This window comes from Mycteria americana, chromosome 8, assembly GCF_035582795.1.
Source record: "Mycteria americana isolate JAX WOST 10 ecotype Jacksonville Zoo and Gardens chromosome 8, USCA_MyAme_1.0, whole genome shotgun sequence".
In the NCBI taxonomy this organism is placed as follows: domain Eukaryota; kingdom Metazoa; phylum Chordata; class Aves; order Ciconiiformes; family Ciconiidae; genus Mycteria; species Mycteria americana.
Window position 1 is genome coordinate 2,217,575 of NC_134372.1, and position 17,862 is coordinate 2,235,436.

Consider the following 17,862-nt stretch of genomic DNA (forward strand, 5'->3'; position numbering starts at 1 on the left):
AAAAGAAGAAAGCTTGGCCGAGTAGCTTGACCTCTCTGAACAAGCCCCAGGGTTCAGCCTATGGCATTTTGTTAAATATTTATACAATAGTTTTGTGACTGTGAAAAAGTGCAAATTTGGAAGCCCGGAGGAAGAAGCGCATGTTCCATTTAACGTGCTTGATTGTAAGGGGGACTTTTTTTTTTTTTTTAAAGGGAGGGCAAAAGGAATATAGCCTTAAAAACATGGGTAGTAACACACATTCCTCTAAGCCAGACCCAGCTTCTGAGCCTTGAAACCCCTGCGTGCTTTCAGAGGCAGGTTACGTGTATGCTGCACGGAGCAGGCTCCATAGCCTTAGTGCGAAAGCCCCCTAAACATTCTCTACCTACGGCTATCTGTTCAGTGCTCACTTACGCACACGGCTTCTTCACGCAACGTCATCTCCTGCTGCTGGCAGTTGGGAAGAAAACTGCTCTCCAGCTGTCCCCAGGCGCGAGACGCTGACAACCCCCTCCTCCAAAGCGGCCCCCTTCCCCTCTTCCAGGCACGCACGTACAACGTGGATATTTGCCCCGCGGCGTGCACAGGTTGGAGGGTGGATTATGGCCTTGCGAGGCACAACACGTTTAAGGGACGTGACCAGACGGGCATCTGACATCTGAACACGCTCGTACGGCTGGCACGGGTGGCGAGCAAATCAAACGTGCCTGCTCAGCGCTGCCGAGCCGGGCTGGCGAAGAGGGGCCTTTATCACGCACCATTATTGCAGCAGGGCGGTAGCTGCCGAGTACCCAAGACTCTCAGGGCTTTACGAAGAGTAACTAATAACACGCGCCTTAGGGAATCACCAGCGGCTAGCAGAGTGGGGCACAAAATGTCCATTTCAGCTGTCACCTTACTGCAGTCTGCTCACAGAATCATAGCTCTTCGACTAATTGCAGGGCATATAAATGTTGACTGCAAAGTGTTTAGCTAGAGGAGGAGGATGATGATGATGAGTATTTTCTGTCCTCACTGGGAAGGAACAAAAGACAGGCAGATATTGGAGGTTCCAGGAACAGGCACTATTAGCTGGACAAATATTTTGCTGCTCCGTGCTGTTTCAGTACAACAAATAACATGACCTGAACCTGACAGTCGAAGTAACACAAAGCCCTACAGAAGGTAAGGATGTAGCCTCTATCGCAAAGCACAGGCAACTTTTCAGCTTTTCTAAGGATATGCAAGAACAAAATCAAAGAACTTACTTTACAGGCAACGCAACTGCAGCAGTACCACAATTCATCCCAACGAAGAAATCACATTCAAAAATCTACTGCCATTTCAGGGTTTAAGTGTGCATGAAATGAATAAGCAATTAATTTCCTGCACAAGAAAGGAATGCAGAGTTCTGTATCACTGGTACTGCCAACACATACAAACATATTGCACATCTCGGGATAAGCGGCATTTCTCTCAAAGCCTCAGCTTCCAGAATCACACGATGGTAACGTGACGCTCCTCCCTGGCACTCTTTATCCACCCCACGGAGCCCTCACTACAAGGACAGTCTCGTCCTCGTGGGCAGCAGCACAACCTTCTTTTTACAGAAGAACAAGGAGATTTGAGAAGCAGAGGAGAGCAGCAGGCGGGCGGCAGAGGCGGGGAGAGACGCCAGCCCTCCCGCGCACATCCCACCCCAGCACCGCATCTTCAGCTCCTCCTGTCCGCAAAGAGAAGCCGAAAGAGCCAGGAGGTCGCAGGCTGCGGACGACCCACACGCGGCCCCCGCGCTGGGGTTTTGCTCCAGCGACCCACAGCTCAGCGGCTGAATCCTGACCCACACCAGGGCCCACTGGTACACACGGGAACGGCAGCTTGGAGGAATCCACACGCAGTTCCAGTCCAAAGCAGCCTCATATGCCCGAGCGTAGCAAACGTGATAAGCTCTAGAAAAAAACAGCTCTGTCCATAAGGAAGAATGTCAAATACATTTTAAATATGCATTAGGGATAGAGGCAGAAGGAAGAAAAGATAGACTAACTCAAAGATTCAGCATTTCAGAATTCTATGCTTGAAAAGGTTTCATACAATTTGCAGCGATACTAGCAAGATTCTGAGTTTTCTCACTCCAGGTTTTCTCTCCCTAGAGCCATACGGCCAGAGCCCATTTCCTCCTCGCCCCTCCACACACAAATAATAATTTGTATTTCCTCTTTTCAGTTTTATTGCTAGAGCTTTTGTCAAGAGTGTACGGTCTAGCCGGGCTTTGCCTGTAACTACTGTGTAATTACAGGGTCGGCCTTCCTTGCTACTACATAGCAGTTTGCAGTTGCCACATCAGCGGCCGGGGTCTCGTGGGGAGACGCTTACTGTACCGCAACAAAGGACTTCCCCTGCGCGTACAGTACGTGCGGCCCTGAAACACAGAACGCAGCATTCATAGAGAAAAGCCTTTAATTCCGAGATGCTCGACTCTCACACTACTGCAAGGTTACAGCACACTTGCAAAACTCAAATCAAGGTTCAGAATTTATGCAGGCGCTGAACAGTGATGGGATCAGAGCAGATTTTTTTTGACCAGGCATTTGAGTCTCTCAGCTTTGAGCTGGTTTCCAGCACTAAATACAGCGAGACTTTTTTTTTTTTAATTTTTTCCTCTATATAAGCGTTTTTTAAATTGCATTTTCTTCCACTATCCATTTATTTGCCAATTTTCAAAATCATAGACATAGAATTTCTCTGCTTGCCTGTCCTTCAAGCAGTATTATATTGTAAAGAACACGACCGATAACAAAGCAACATTTTTAACCGCCATATTCTCTTTATTCTCAAAAGCAAGCATCAGTCTCGTATATGTGAAGTCTAGCAATATTTTATGTACCACTCAGATAAGCTGTTCTTCAGAGAGTCTCCTTCGTCTGTCCTTTCCTTGTTCAATTGCATTTGCCCATGACCCATGAACACTGCTCCCACTTGGGCAGGGCTCTGCCCTCGGAGACAAACACGTAACTAAATAATCAGTCTTGGAGCGCACGCTCGTGGGGAGAGAAATCTCTTCTGTGGGGCGTATCTGCAATAACATACGATGCTCGTATTAGCACTAAATAAATAAATAGCATAGATGGTTTTTCAGTGCTGTGCAAGCTTTTAAATATACGTGCCATCCATACGGCAGGAAATGAGAAAGGGCTTGGTTTGTACCCTGAAGAGTACTCTTCACACATATTAAAAATACATCATTATTCTGAACGCATTTTCAGCGTAAAGCGCCCTGCCTCCGAGGGCCCTGGCGCCCAGAGCCCCAGCCTGCAGCCGCTCCGGCACCGGCTGAGCCGAGAGCGAGTCTCCATTTGCCGAATGGGAACCGAAGGACACGTCGGAGCCCTCAGCAGGCAGCTCGGGCAAGGCTCTCAGGGGACCTCCACACCCACCAGCAGAACAGCAGTCGTTTGCTCAAGATCAGTCGAAAATCTGGCCCCGAGGGCCCGCCTGGGATTGCCTGCGGAGCCCTCGGGATGAGGCCCAACAGGACTTCGAAACAGCTAAAGGTGGAAAAAAATTGCAAAGCCGAGAGCCGCACGCCAGTCGCCTCGCCCCACGAAGCGGGGCCATCTCCGCGCTCTGGGTGGTTCTGGGGAACCTGCGCGGCTCTGCCCGACCTCCTCAAGGGACAGGGGCCAGAAGACAACCCCACCCGTGCACGGGGGCCACGCGAACCCCGCTACGGCTGCCGCTTGCCGCTGCACCCGGGCACCGCCGGCCAGAGGCGGGGGCTGTGCCCGGCGCAGCGGGGGGCACGGCCCGCGGCTCTCACCGCAGGAAACCGAAGCCGAACGCTGAGGGCGAATCGTTACTCGCGGCGCTGAACGTCTTCTCGCCTCCCGGCCGCGCACCCCCCCCGACGGGGGTGCCCAAAGCCTCCGGCCTTACCCCCCGCCCCGGCGGGAAGCGCTACCCGAGCTGCCGCCCCCCGCCCCGCTCCGCAGCGTGCTGCGGCCGCCCGGGGCCGCGGAGCGGGGGGCCGGCCCCGGCGGCGGGGGGGGGGGGGCACCGGGGCTGGGGCATCCCCGCGGCTGCCCCCCACTAACGGCCGCACTCGGGGGGGCCCGGGAGGGGCGGCGGGGGCAGGGCGAGCCCGCGGGGGACGGGGTGGGGGGGCTCGGCCGTGCCCCCCTCGGCGGCCGGGAGCGCGGTGCCCCCCCGCCCCCGCTGCCCCCGCCGTTACCTCCAGCCCCGGGCGGGGGGCGCGGTGCATGCGCAGCTGCCGCCTGCCCTCCATTCATAAAAAAAAAAAGGGAAAGGGAAGGAAAAGAAGGAAAAAAAAAAGCGCGAGCCGCGTCCGTCCTCCGCAACTCCCAGCCAGTTCCTCTCCAGCCCCCCATTCATAAAAGGCAGCCGAGCATGCGCGGTGGCGCCCCGGTGCCCACCCATTCATAGAGTGGGGAGGCCGCGCGTGCGCAGAAGGAGCCGCTGCCCTCCCATTCATAAAATAGCCATTTTCCCAGGCAGCGGCGGTTGCAGCATCGCGGCGGGCGCTGACAGCGCCGCGCTCGCAGCTCCCTGCCCGCAGCTCCTGCCCGGGCTCCCCGGTCCGGTCCCCTCGCCCGCCTCGGGTTCAGGATTAACTCGCCTATGGAGAGATGGTCTTAGCCGAATTATTTAAAGTAAGTACGAGATCTGCGGTTGCGAGCGAGTGTTACATGTTTTTAAGTAGAAAAAAAAAATCAAGCCTGCTCCCCGAGGGAAGATCTTGCGCTCTTTCTAGATGCGTTCGTCTCGTCCCTTAAAGATCACTGATGGTAAGCGTATTTCTGACTGTGACTTTTCTAACAGCAATTATCTATAATTACATACGGTGGATAGCCGCCTGGTGCTTCGCAGCCCGAAGGAGACTTTGCATTCTGGAGAAATAGCCCGTTCCTTGCAGAATGTGCGTCTGTGTTCCTGCATTTCTTATCGATACCTCTTTCCTGTGTTCTTTCAGCAACATCTGCATTTGGTGTACGTATATGGCAGGCAGGTTTCACCACACTTGCGTCGGGTTTTTATGGCAGAATAAGGCTCCCCGTTCTGTTGATGGGATGTCCTCTCCTTCATCCCTTCTTCCTTCCCCAAAAAAGGAGCATAAATATGCGGTCACCTGGGCTGCCAAATAAGAATTGGATATTTCTTGCTTTCGAATATGAAAACTGATGATACGCATTTCCTCTCTTTTCCAAAGCCCTCTGTCTTGTTAGTGTCAAGTAGTTCGGAGCTGTCTCCATAATAGGACACTTCAGAGATCAGGCACTGGTGTGTCAGAGCTTTCCTGCCTGACCTTTGCTCTTTAGCATTTTATTTCATACAACTGTCTTTTTTGCTCCTTTTTTTTGGCCTCAGTGCCTTATTCCATCACTGCTCTGTTCCCTGTCTTGCTGTACACTTGGTTGCTTCAGCTTTAAATCTGGATGGATTATGTGTTTTAAAGGCTAGATGGGTAATAAAAATGTGCATCTAGAATAATTTCATGAAGGTGTATGAAATATATTATATATGGAGGAAAAACCTGTCTTGGCTGCTCTTCTCTACCAACTGCGTAGCAAAGATAAGCCAGGATTTTATTTTCTGGTACCAGTCCTGGCGTCACAGGAGAAAGACAAGCCCAGAGACGACATGTTCAGAAAATTCATTATCAGAAGGGGAATGGAAAAAACAGAAAGGGGCATGTAAAAGGCACAAAGGTCTTAGAGGAAAGCAGGACTGGAAATGCAGACCTTGGAAATGGCAGTGCAAATGAATATCAGCATTAATCACAGGAGGAAAAGGCTTCACTCCTTTTCTTCAAGTGACCAAGGGTCTGATTTCTTGATTTAAATCTTTTATAGCCCCAAGTCTTTCTTTAAAGGGTGAAGGAGAGAAAGCAAGAGAAAAGGAAAAGCATCCCTGAATTATCCAGAGCAGAAAAGGCACGTTCTAGATTCTTTAAAACTTCTTCAGCTGCTGCCTTTCTTCCATGCCATGCTGAGGGTACAGTATGTCAAAAATCAGCTCAGGAATTGCTGTTTAATTAGGTAAAGAGAAACCCAGCTTTCCCAATATTAAGGCTTCCCCCCCTCTCTTTATTTTGGGTTAAAGAATAAAGCTACAATTTGTGCACTGAATCACAATGATCCTGATGACTAGCTTCCCCCTTCTCCGTATAAAAATGAATGATAGCAGGAGGAGGGGTTGTTCTCGGTTATTGGAACCCCACTGGGGATGTCTCATTGATAAATGTGCCATTTTCCATGGGCTACTGTGTTTTCTGTTGCTAGAAGGGACTCTATATTGGTATTATAAAATTAAAAGGACTATTTCTGAACACTGCAGTCCTTTTGAAATTCTCCATGAGGTATGTGCAGGGGAGAAATTATTTGTTCTCCTCCTGAAACAGCAAAACAAAAGCTGTTTTCATGGAATCATGACTAATTCCCAAATCATACTGGGAAATGCAACATCTCAAAAAGCAATCCCTCCCCTCCCCCCAAAAATCCTGTAATCAGACTTCAGTGAAACAGAATTCAAAACCCTTGCAACACGACAGCAATAATTAATTCACAGTTCTGATAGTTTTCCAAATATTAACCATAAAAGCAAAATATTCATTAATCATATTGCTATACTATTTTCCAAATTCAGCCCAGTACTTAAAACTGCCTTTGTACAGGCAAACAGTTGCAGAAGTATTGTTTGTTTTTCATTCTTTTTAAATGCAATACAATGTGTTTCATTAAGAAAATATAAAATCCTTCTAATATGGTTATCCTTTAGTACCATTAGTGCAATAGATCATATCTGAGCTTAGTTTTCTGGCCTTAAAATAAATGTTCTTACCCAATACAAAGCCTTGACTAAGAAATTTGAGTCCCTAGAGATCTGGGCGTTAGTGGTCCAAAATGTGCTTTATTCACTCGCACTGTAGGAACAGACTTTAGCTGGACAGAGACAGCTTCTTGGAAGTCTACAGGTCTCATTTCCCAGCTTCTGAATTTCCACGCTCTGGCAAGAATTTCGTGTCTCGTTTTAAAAATGGCAGGTTTCCCTAATAAGCTTTCTAATTTTTTTTCCTTATTACTCGTAGAGAAAATTCTAGCTGTCCTTAGCTAGATAAGGCTGCTAAGGAGGGGAACGCAAAGAATTAACATCAATATTTTGTTAATATTAATACACGCTTCATGGAAAAGAGCTGGGTTTTTTTTCTTTTTTAAAGCATTTACAGCTTGACTCAAAATTCACACAGCCTAACTTAGTCTTAATGAACTCCAACATTATATATTATTCTTAATCACGCATTAAAAACATGTGCTTACTGAAAGGTCTCCTTTAACTTCAAGTGTAGTCTTCCCTCATTAAAAGCTTTTATTGAACCTTTTGACTTCCAGCAGCAGCAGCGTGTCCCTTGTCACTGCTGGGAGGCCTGGACAAGAGGATGTCCTGAATTCCAGACAAAGGCAGTGGCAGAATTTGTTGCCTTATCATCAGCTCCTCCTCCACTGGGACTCGGGGAAGCGAGTCCTTTATTGATCCCTCCCGTTTGCTCTGGTGGAAGCGAGCCCCGGCCAGCAGCACCCCGCCTGGTCCCGGGTTCCTCCCCGGGTCCCTGCTCCGCCGCGCCTGCCCCAGCCGCCCCGCTTGGTGCACGTACTCTCTGAAGCCCTATAGATCTTCCCTTTGCACGTACTTTTCGATAGCAAGGGTAGCTCTTATACCAGATACCCTGGCTTCGTTTTCAATGCACGTCCTGGGTTCCCTCTTTCCCGAATGGCTGTAGGGAGGAGCTGTAAATTGCTGGTGCGTCCTGGCCTCCAGCGCCGTGCCGGAGCCAGCAAGGCAGGGTCTGCGCTCGTCCCCAGAGCACGGGATGCAGCCGGGGTCAACGCCTTCTAGCTAAGGTCTTCTAGACTGTGTGACCAAACCACCGTAGGAGAGCGAATAGTCGTGATTGTTCTAAAAGCAGTGATAAACCAGAGGAATTTTGCACTGGTTACCATCGATTCTGAACAGTGTTGACTTGCACAGGCCCTGAAATATATGCCTGCCCTTGACAGTATACTACTTCGAAGCGTATTGTTTTCAATTACGATAATTTCTTTGTATTCAGATTTATCTGTAAAGATTCTATTGCTTTTTTAATTTTCTTCCTGTTGCCCTATTGTCTCAGAAATTCATGTGTCCCACATAGCAAAGAAAAGAGGCAAATTTCTGCAGTACGTTTACTGCAACTATTACTACAAATATGTTAATCGTCATGGGGCGATGGTCACGTCCCTTTCAGAGGCTGCAATTCAGCTTTTGCATGGATAATAACAGGTCTAGTATCACAGTAGCCAAGAGGAGGTGTGTTAGGTGACAAGATTCGGAGGGCTCTGGGCTGTCCCCTCGCCACCGCTGACCCACAGCAGAACTGCAGGCGAGCAGTTCAGGCCCTACCACAGCTCCAGCGCACGGCTCCCACGGGCATCAGTCAGGGCTCGGCCTTTCGTCTCTCTGTGCTAATTCTTCTATCCCTTCTTCACTAAAGCTCATGATGCTTCAACACTTGGAAAATTCTTGGAAACCTGTGATTGAAAATTCTGATTGAAAACTCAAGTTTTCTTTACTCTGCTTATGGTAAGAAGGCAGAAGGCGGCTCTTTCCATACCATTACTTTCCGTCCCACCTAGTACCATTATAACCATTATAGATGTCTCGGAGCCGGCCACCACCGCCACAGCGATGGGCAGCACTGCGTGTTCAGCAGCTCCCCGACGTTACGGGGCGCAGGCCCAGGCTCAAGAGAGGGGGCACTGGCGACGTTACAGAACACGCACAGGACAATCCAGTGCCAGCAGTCCCAGGAGAAGGCTTGGTTTGCTGGGGCAAACAGCTCTCCCATGACGCTGCTGCTGTTCAGACACAACAGAAGGCACAGGCTGCTCATGAGGGGTACTTAAGGTGTAATGTCTTAGAAAGAGGTAAAGTGACCCCTGCTCTGGTACTCACAGCTTACAAAGGATAGAAGGAGTTGTTGGTGGCTACATGACTTCTCTGACCATACTGGTGGTCTCCCTATGAGCAAACACACACCAAGCAGCACATTTGGGGCTTTTCTTTTCTACGATGTTTAAGGCTGAGCCCAGATGTTTGCACAGCAGCATCTCGCGTTGAAATTTTCCGCATCTTTCAGAAATGGGTTGGGCAAAACTGTGGTACCTTGTACCTGGTGCCGGGTGGACAGGAGGTGGGTGGTGGGAGCGCGTTTTCCCTTTTTCCCATTTTGCTGTTGACTTCACCAGGACTGCGGGCAGGGGGGATGTGTCAGAGTCACACCAGCACTTCCCAGGGCCGGGATTTGCAGGATCGCTTCCACGCAGGACCCGATTCTGGACTCTAAGTCCCTTATTCTCATTATTCTTTTGTTACTGCATACATCTAGAATGCTGTTGAACATGTGAGAAAGAACTTACTAAAATTATTAACTAATAGGTAACTGAGACAGTTATAAACATTATATATGCACTCATTAGATATTTAAGTCAAGATCCATTTTGTTTTTCAGTAACTGCAAGACAAGTTATCCAACTCCCCTTTGAAAATAAAGATACTAGAACCTTATTGCTTCAAAAACTGTTCTGAAGACATTAATGAGAACGAGCTTTCCAGGGGGTTTATACGACTTTCTCATGGAATTGCCTACAAGGATGTAGCTTTCTATAAAATTATGTAGGCAAGTCCAAAATCCTATTAAAACATAAGATCACTTTTGTTTTAATTTCATATGACTAAAGAATCTTACAAAACTTTGGAGTCTGAAATAATAGCAAAACACTTTAAAGTAAGTTGGTTTCCTACAACTTTAGGACTTGTAATTATCTAGTACAGTAGTAATTTTAAATTGGCAATGTCTTGATGAAGAGACGAAACAAGCACTGCCGCACATTTATGAACTTGCCTTTTGAATCCAATTTTACTCCCTTGGAAGGAAGTATATTTTGACTTGAAAATTCTATGTGGTGAGCAACCATACAGTCCCTGGATGGCATGGGGGAAGAGAAATTTTCTCTGCATGGGAGTTTGTTGACATTTCTGCTTTGAAAAGAACTTCATTGTTTCACCTACCTCTAAAGAATGAATAAATCCCAATGTAAGAACATACTCGTGAATTTTTCTTCCTGTTGTCTCCTTTCAGAAAATTGCCTGTACAATTGCAACCAGTGAATTTGTCCCTACGTTAATGCTATAATATGTCTGTAATTACTGACGATCCAAGATTAACTAATTTTGTTTACAAGTATTCTGTATGGCATTTTTTCTCAATTAAAATGCAATTTACAGTCAGGATGGATTAGTGCAGTGGACAACAAAGGCACTACATAAAGTTTCGTAGCTTTTGCAAAGTTATGGTGCTTAAGTGTCTTAAATCTCCTATTCTACTTTATTATTATCTCTTCTTCTATTTTTCTTTTTTTTATCTACAATTTTCTTTAAATGACACATCTTGTTATATCGAATCTATTCAATCTGAGCAATTAATTCAGTACCTGCAAGCAGTACCCAGCTGCCATTGCCAGAAAGAAGATCTGTTCACAACACTGGCACCACAAACTTCAGTCCTTCCTTTCCACAGCAGGTGAGCCCTACGAGCAGAAATGTTCTTTCGCAGGGGGGTTGGCATTTGCAGCTGATCTCTGGGAGCCGTCCCCTTCTTGGCAGCCACCCTGGCTCACCACAGGCAGCTTCGGGCACTCTTGTTGGGGGGCGGGGAAGGGGAGATGGACGGCTCAGCCTGTTCTTTCTTGCCTTCCCTCCCAAGGGAAGTGGCCCACGTTTGTCACCACCTCTGCCCAGGGCTGCTTCAGAGACGGTGGCCGGTTCCGTGTGCCGTATGCTGAATTAGGTCACTTCAACATCTGAGCCAACGCCAGCAACTACAAGACGCAATTGACCACTCTGAACCCCACCTTGCTCACCTGCACAGGCCTTCGGAGCCGATGCAAGAGCCCCAAAGTTACGCCCCTTCAGCTCGTGTCCTTTTTCAAGGTCTTAAGTTCTGCCAGGTCACCCCAAACACTAATTTTGATGGGAGGTGCGGCTGGAACAGAAGCTGCAGTTTCTAAGATACCAACGTTGCTGCTCACGGCAATGTCGTCCTTGCTGACAAGCACCCCGCATGCGTGATGGGTTCCTGGTGGGGAGGCGGAAGGGGAGGTGAAGAAGGGCATGGTGTCCTGCTTCTGCAGTGGGAATGAGCTTTCCTGCTGCTGAGCAGACAGCTTACCTCATGATTGTTTACAGGAGTATCTGGTATCCTTATATCTGCCTGCAAAGCGGCTGCGTTTCAAAGGATGACTTGCTTGTATTGTTCCCGTCATCCTGGAACAGTTTCAGGCTGGTTGCAGCTGCGTATCTCCCTCTGGGGAACGCACCAACCAAAGAAGGTCAAGTTCTGATGCCTTTGGGGGTCTTCTAGGGAAGCCACCAGGATCCATCCATGTACCCAGGCAGGCACACATCAGCCTGCAAGACTTCACGGGAGCAGTCTGGCTTCTTGACTTGCTTCTAATCCAGCCCAAGTCCTTAACCTGAGAACTTCCCTGGATTCCTCTTCTCTACCACGAGAGATGGAGTGCTGTGTACGTGCACGGCTACCTAGTACCTTTTGCTGACGTCTTTCTTTTCATGGGATGCAGATGTAAAGCTTAAAGCGGAAGCAGCTCAGGGAAAGATGTGCTCAAGGCACATGCCAGTGGAAGCACACAGACAGAAAAACTGAAGCAACCACACCATAAAATATCGTAATTGTTGTCATCTGGGCAGATCCCAATGGAGGAGGACCTCCTTGCAGAACAAACACCACCCAACTCACTCTCTAGTTCAGCACTCGAGATGTTTGACCTGGATCCGTCACCAGCAATCTTGCTTCACTGCTGAAACTTCTGGCGATGAGACCATCAGCAGCAATGCAGTCACAGTCCTTGGAAAATTCCATAAATATCAGAAAATTATATCGCTTAAGTGCAGCTCAAAAGGTGAGAGCAGTTAACTGTGGAAACCCTCTGCTCAGGAGTGAGAAGGCAGGGCAGAAGTTAAAGGACCATGTGTAGCACTAGCACCAAAAACTGGTGGGGTGCATATCTACGGTGTTTTAAAGGTGGTCTTCAACAGGAGAGGTGTTGCGTCCAGGGCAGGGATCTGGGAATTAGGGGAGCTAGGTCTTATTTGGCTGTCTTCACTGCAGAGGTTTTATCCAAGTAGATCTTGTGCCCACATATCTGCAGGGTCTTTGAGTTTGCCATGCCAGGGCTTCCGCTCCCCTTGCTCTGCAGGAATTTGCCTGTTAGACAATTTGAAACAGTATCATAACAAAAACAGATGATGAATAATTTTCAACATTAACTATCCCAAAGTGTGGTGTTTAGTCCAGGGCTCATCTCCTTTCTGTGATAATTAACTCTGAAATCCTGATTAGCATTATCTCAGTTAAGCCATCTTTTAATGTCTGCCTGCATATGGCCATGTCTGTGTACCAGGGGTTTGGGTGTTTTAAGAGTGCCTGTGGCTATAATCCTTCTCCAGATTAACCTGATGACATAACTTCCGTGTGATGTCATCGCTAGTTCTGGACCCTTGCAGACTGTGCAACTGCAGAGCTAATATAAAGCCGAAGTGCCAGCTCCTGCGTGCTGCTCCGGTCCCCTGGGGTGCTGCCCTCCCGTCCCGGGGCGAGGGCTCCCCGTGCGGTGCCGCCAGCGATGCAGAACGCCCTCCACGTGCCACCCGGGCTCAGCGCTGCCGTATCGGGGAAAATTGGCGTCAGATCGGCCTCGCTGCATTGACAGAGGCGGCGGATGCTGCCTAAGGGCTAAACAGCTCTCCCCAACACACGTGCTGGCACCCGGTGCACCTTAAAGTAACTCATGACCCACAGACCCAGTCTAAACCTGCTCTGAATGGGCCAAACTCCAGAGACTTGATAACAAGTGGGACTGAGCTCAGGCCAGAACACAGAGCCCCGTGCTAGAGCTCATTGAAAAATTATGGAGAGGCCACGAAGGCGATGCTGCCAGTGATAGGAAGGACCAGACAGATAGGCTTGTAACCTCGTTCAGCGTGCCACCATTTCCTCCAGCTCCCTTCCAGCTAATATCAGCTCCGCTGCGCTGACTCTTGCCAGCCCAAACAGCTGCATCTCTCTCCTCCAAAAAGCCACAAACCTGTGAAATCCAAGTCTTCCTGCAAACACAACACCTAGCCAATACAGAACTGACTGTTTTGCTAAACTCCGGCTTGCAGCAAGTACTTTTTGTATCATGACACTGGATTCTGATGTACAAAAGAAAACTGAATTTTTTTTCCCTCTGCATGCCCCATAGTTGTCAGAATCGTTGCTTCTTTCTATTTTTTAAATACAGTAAATAGGAATAGATGCTTTAAAAACTCTCTTGTTTCTCGAGTCAGGATGTCAATGAGCTATGAATAATGAAAAAACAACTTTGCGTGAAGGGCTAAGAGCCAGCAGAGAATTTTAACTAGTGAAGAGTAACAGCATAAGGACTGCATTACAACAATCATCATTACTGCTAGATGAAGCGCTTCTTCCTGCTCGTCTTGCGCAGCGGACAAAGAGCCCGGCAGGCAGGACGCGGTGCCAGCGTACAGAGGCGGCATGTGCCGCGCTGACCACGCGTTGCTGCTCTGGCCTCCGTCCGGCGTCCGCCCTCTCTCCTATTGATCCCAGGAGAACTGGCAGGTTCTCAACCCCTCAAACGCCAAGTGATCTATCAAAGCAACGATTTACAAATATAATAGTGGACTCTAGTGACATTTCTCGGTGGGTAATAGCGCACTTCCCTTTCTCCTTCCAAAAATGCAGAATTAGTTCATGCTCCAATTTTTGTTGCGCTGTGTTAAATGTGGGGGGGGGATATGCTCTTGCAGGAGCAGCGCTTACGTTTACTCCTACACACGCTTCTCCTGTGTGACTTAGTTGTAGTTGGATGCAGTTTTTTCCCGACTTTTTTTTTTTCAGACTGCCGTAATATTAAAATCTTTCGTGCTGTTGGAAAAGGTTAATTTGTTTGTCTGAACACAAACAACTGGCAATGCCTTAAGCTGTTCACCATTTCCTTTTTCTTGATACCAGAAGCTTTCCCCCGCCCCCGCAACTTGCTCTGAAGCTTTACTCACCACTTCTTTAAACTGATCTCCAATATTATATTATTTATGAATAAAGGTCACCCCGTGAGGAAATGGCACTTCTACTAGAAAACAATGTGCACTTTCTAAATTTGAACCAAGTCGTTTCCGTTCTTTGATTTAAGTTTAGTTACTTCCTGTGGTTTCTTGTCCTACGCCGCTGCTGAATCTTTGGATCGACTCCAGGATAAATTGCACTCTTTCAATGAAATTAGAAACTGCCGCAATAGGCGGCTTAGCTAGTTTAGCTAGTAAACAGCACTTAAACTAAATATTAGTCCACTTAGTGTTTTGAAGACGAGTGCCTAATTACCTGCGGGAGGTGACATATCAAGTCTGACCCGTGTGTGTGCCCTCCCCGTGAGCTCTACCCGTCCACTCACGCTGGTTTGCAACCAGACAAGCTGCTGAGCAAGAACTTCCACCTCCCGCAGGAGGGCTGAAAGCAGCCTTTGAAACCAGCAGCTCCCGATGGAGACGGGACGCTTCCTTGCCGAAGCCAAGCCACCCTCCCACAGGCAGATTCTGGGTTAGCAAGGACAAGTGCTCAGCCCCGCGCTCCGAAGCTTCTTTCTACCAGGCCAGCGCTCCTGCGAGCCACGATTTTGCATCAGGTTTTTTTTTAGGGGAAAATCCCTAGACCTTAGAGAAGTCATTTCAGGCAGTTTGCTGACAAAAATACATGTGAATGTGCACCGGTAACCCTAAGATGTGCTTTCCCTCAGTAAAAACGATGCATGGGCACTTCAGGAGCCTGCAGTAACGGTAGCCCTCCCGGGACCGGAGGAGCTATATATGGCCAAGCTTAGGGAGAGGAACACGGTAGCAAAGGGGGAGTGATGCACTTCATACCTGGGCAAGTGCTCTGACTCCCTCGGACACAAGTTTACCTTGTAAGACCTTCTGCATAATAACCAGCCTCAGCAAAGAGCCCTGTTTGGGCTGGGGTTGCAGCAAAACTCAATAACAATGCGCTCTTTCTCTCCCCCGCCCCTTTTCTTTCTCCTTTCCTTCCCCCAGGACACTTAAGAGCAGATTTTTCACCAGTAATCAGGCTGCTTTATCAATGGAGCCCCGGATTCCCCACAACATCACCGTTGTCCCCAACTCTGTGATGGTCCAGCCCTTGCTGGACAGTCGGATCCCCTATGGGCGGCTGCAGCATCCCCTCACCATCCTGCCGATTGACCAAATGAAGACAACTCACATAGAGAACGACTACACCGACAACCCCACCGCTTCCCAGCTGGCAGCCCAGAAGCGTCCCCGAGGCCCCCATGAACTGGTCTTGACCAACCAGCACCTGCAGCGCTGCGAGCAGGATGTCACCCACCCCTGGATTTCGTTCAGCGGGCGCCCCAGCTCCATCAGCAGCAGCAGCAGCACGTCCTCAGACCAAAGGCTCTTGGACCACATGGCCCCGGCGCCCGTGGCGGAGCAGTCCTCCCCCAGAGCGGTTCGCATTCAGCCCAAGGTGATTAACTGCAAACCCCTGGACCTGAAGGGACCTGTGTCTCAGGAACTGGACAAGCACTTTCTACTGTGCGAAGCCTGTGGGAAATGCAAGTGTAAGGAGTGCGCGCTGCCCCGGACTCTGCCTTCGTGCTGGGTGTGCAACCAAGAGTGCCTCTGCTCGGCACAGAACCTGGTCAACTACTCCACCTGCATGTGCCTCGTCAAGGGCGTCTTCTACCACTGCACCAACGAGGACGACGAGGGCACGTGTGCCGACCACCCCTGCTCCTGCTCCCACTCAAACTGCTGCGCCCGCTGGTCCTTCATGAGCGCCCTCTCCCTGGTGCTCCCTTGCTTGCTCTGCTACCTGCCAGCCACCGGCTGCGTCAAGCTGTCCCAGAGATGCTACGACCAAGTGAGCCGGCCCGGATGCAGATGCAAAAACACAAACAGTGTCATTTGCAAGGCGTTGCCGGAGAGCAAAGGAAGCAGGCCAGAAAAGCCCTTTTGATAGTTTGGGAGGACGGGGAGCGGGAGGACGCTCCACGGAGGGGGGTGGCGTTGGCTCTTTTTAATAACCTGTGTTCTGAGGATAACGTTAGCCTTTTGCCTTCGGAGAAAGCAGAAGCAACTGTTTCCACAAACTGAAGCACTTTGGGTTATTCAGGGTTTTGGAACTGGTCAGAATTTAAATAGATGGGGCCAAAGGAGGAATCTTAATAATGTAGAGTGAAGGCTGAAAACCTATGTATATCATGAAGTACAGCTGCTTAAATACGCCTGGTTCGGACGGACGGCTGCTCACCATGCCTGCATACCACAAGAACCATTAACTGCTCGCTTGGCAGGCACGGCCGCACAAGCAATACCCATTCCCGGCTGCAGAAAGCTGCGTTGGATTCGTCGTATTCAGGGTGGGCTTCTTGTTTTCGCTTTCCTTCCAAACTCTGATTTGCTACCAGCAGCCTGTTGAAGGTGACGGGTTAACTCCCTCCTTCCCCACCCGCACACCGGTAGAAGGGCCAGTTGCACACAAAGTACGTGTTTCTCAAAAGCTTTCTGTGTCCCTCAGAGATTTTGAGCCAGAAGTAAAGATACAGTTCATTTGTATAAGGGTCTCTTAACATTTAGGCATGTTGCTTTCTTTGAACCCACCTGGCCACCTTGATTCGGACCCTCTTTTTAAAAGCAAGATGGTAGCAGGGTTGCTCCCTCCCCGGGAAGAATAGCGGCAGGATGAGTTCAGGCAGTTGTAGAAACGTGGTGGTGTTCTGCCTGGAAGCTGAGCTGTAGCATCAGGTTTCGTTCAGTGGAATATTAATTTTACATCAACAGTACAAACCCGCTCCAGAAGGACGCTGGCCGAACCCCGGTTCCCCAACGCGCGTGCTTGCTCCCCAGTGCTGGAGCAAAGGGGACGCCACAAAGTTAAGACGTTGAGCGTTTGTTTCTCTAAACCTCTTCAGCTCTGTTAAGAAGTCACAAAAACCTAAGTGTACGATACACATAGGTGTGTTTTTATAGGGCTATCAATCCAGTACCTCCTCTCCTGGAACAAGCTCTTCTTTGCTCATTAAATATTAAGATTTAAATTTTTTTTTTTGTCTTGGGGATGAATGGCATTTGCTTGAAGTACAGCCCATTCCCCCATCTCTATTGCTGCTGTTCGCCTTTTGCCTCCTCTGTACAAAAGTGTGTCTTGATAAACGTAGAGAATGCTTTTAATGTTTATTTTAGTGTTAACAAATGCTAGGGAAAGCCAGGGGAGGGAAGAGAACATATTTAAGAAATTTGCCCATGGTTTTCCGTAAGTGAATATCATCGGCTTTGTCCGTGCACTCATCCTAGGGCCGGTTCTGCATTCCCTGAAGATGCAGTAACCCCTTTCTCTTGACGACCACAAGGTGCTAAATAAAAATCTTTGTCCAAACATGCAACACTGTAATAAGTAGGTAGGTACTTGTTGCATGCAGAAAACTGATCTAGTCTCTCTTTTTTTTTTTTTTTTTTTTTAATTAGAGGAAATTTCCTCGGTAAATGCACAGCAGTGACAGTGAAATGTCATCTCTAATTAGATAAGCAATAGCCAGAGCTCATGTAGCATTTCCAGGAATCCCATTTGCTTGGTTGCAATACAGTTGCTGCATAGGGGTTGGCAGGAGCAAACTGATGGGAGTTCTGGTGTCTTTTGTTTTAAGAATTCATTTAACCTGGATGACTTGGGTTTTAGTTAAGCTTAATTGTAGATAT

At 48.6% G+C, this 17,862-nt stretch overlaps 1 protein-coding gene across 1 annotated transcript; it reads left to right on the forward strand.

Moving 5' to 3' along the window:
- Positions 1-4,448: 4,448 nt before the first annotated feature.
- Positions 4,449-17,641, forward strand: SPRY4 (sprouty RTK signaling antagonist 4). Its single transcript, XM_075509905.1, has 2 exons — positions 4,449-4,628; positions 15,178-17,641. The coding sequence occupies exon 2, from the start codon at positions 15,224-15,226 to the stop codon at positions 16,121-16,123; it is 900 nt and encodes a 299-aa protein (XP_075366020.1). The 5' UTR covers positions 4,449-4,628; positions 15,178-15,223; the 3' UTR covers positions 16,124-17,641.
- Positions 17,642-17,862: the final 221 nt, after the last annotated feature.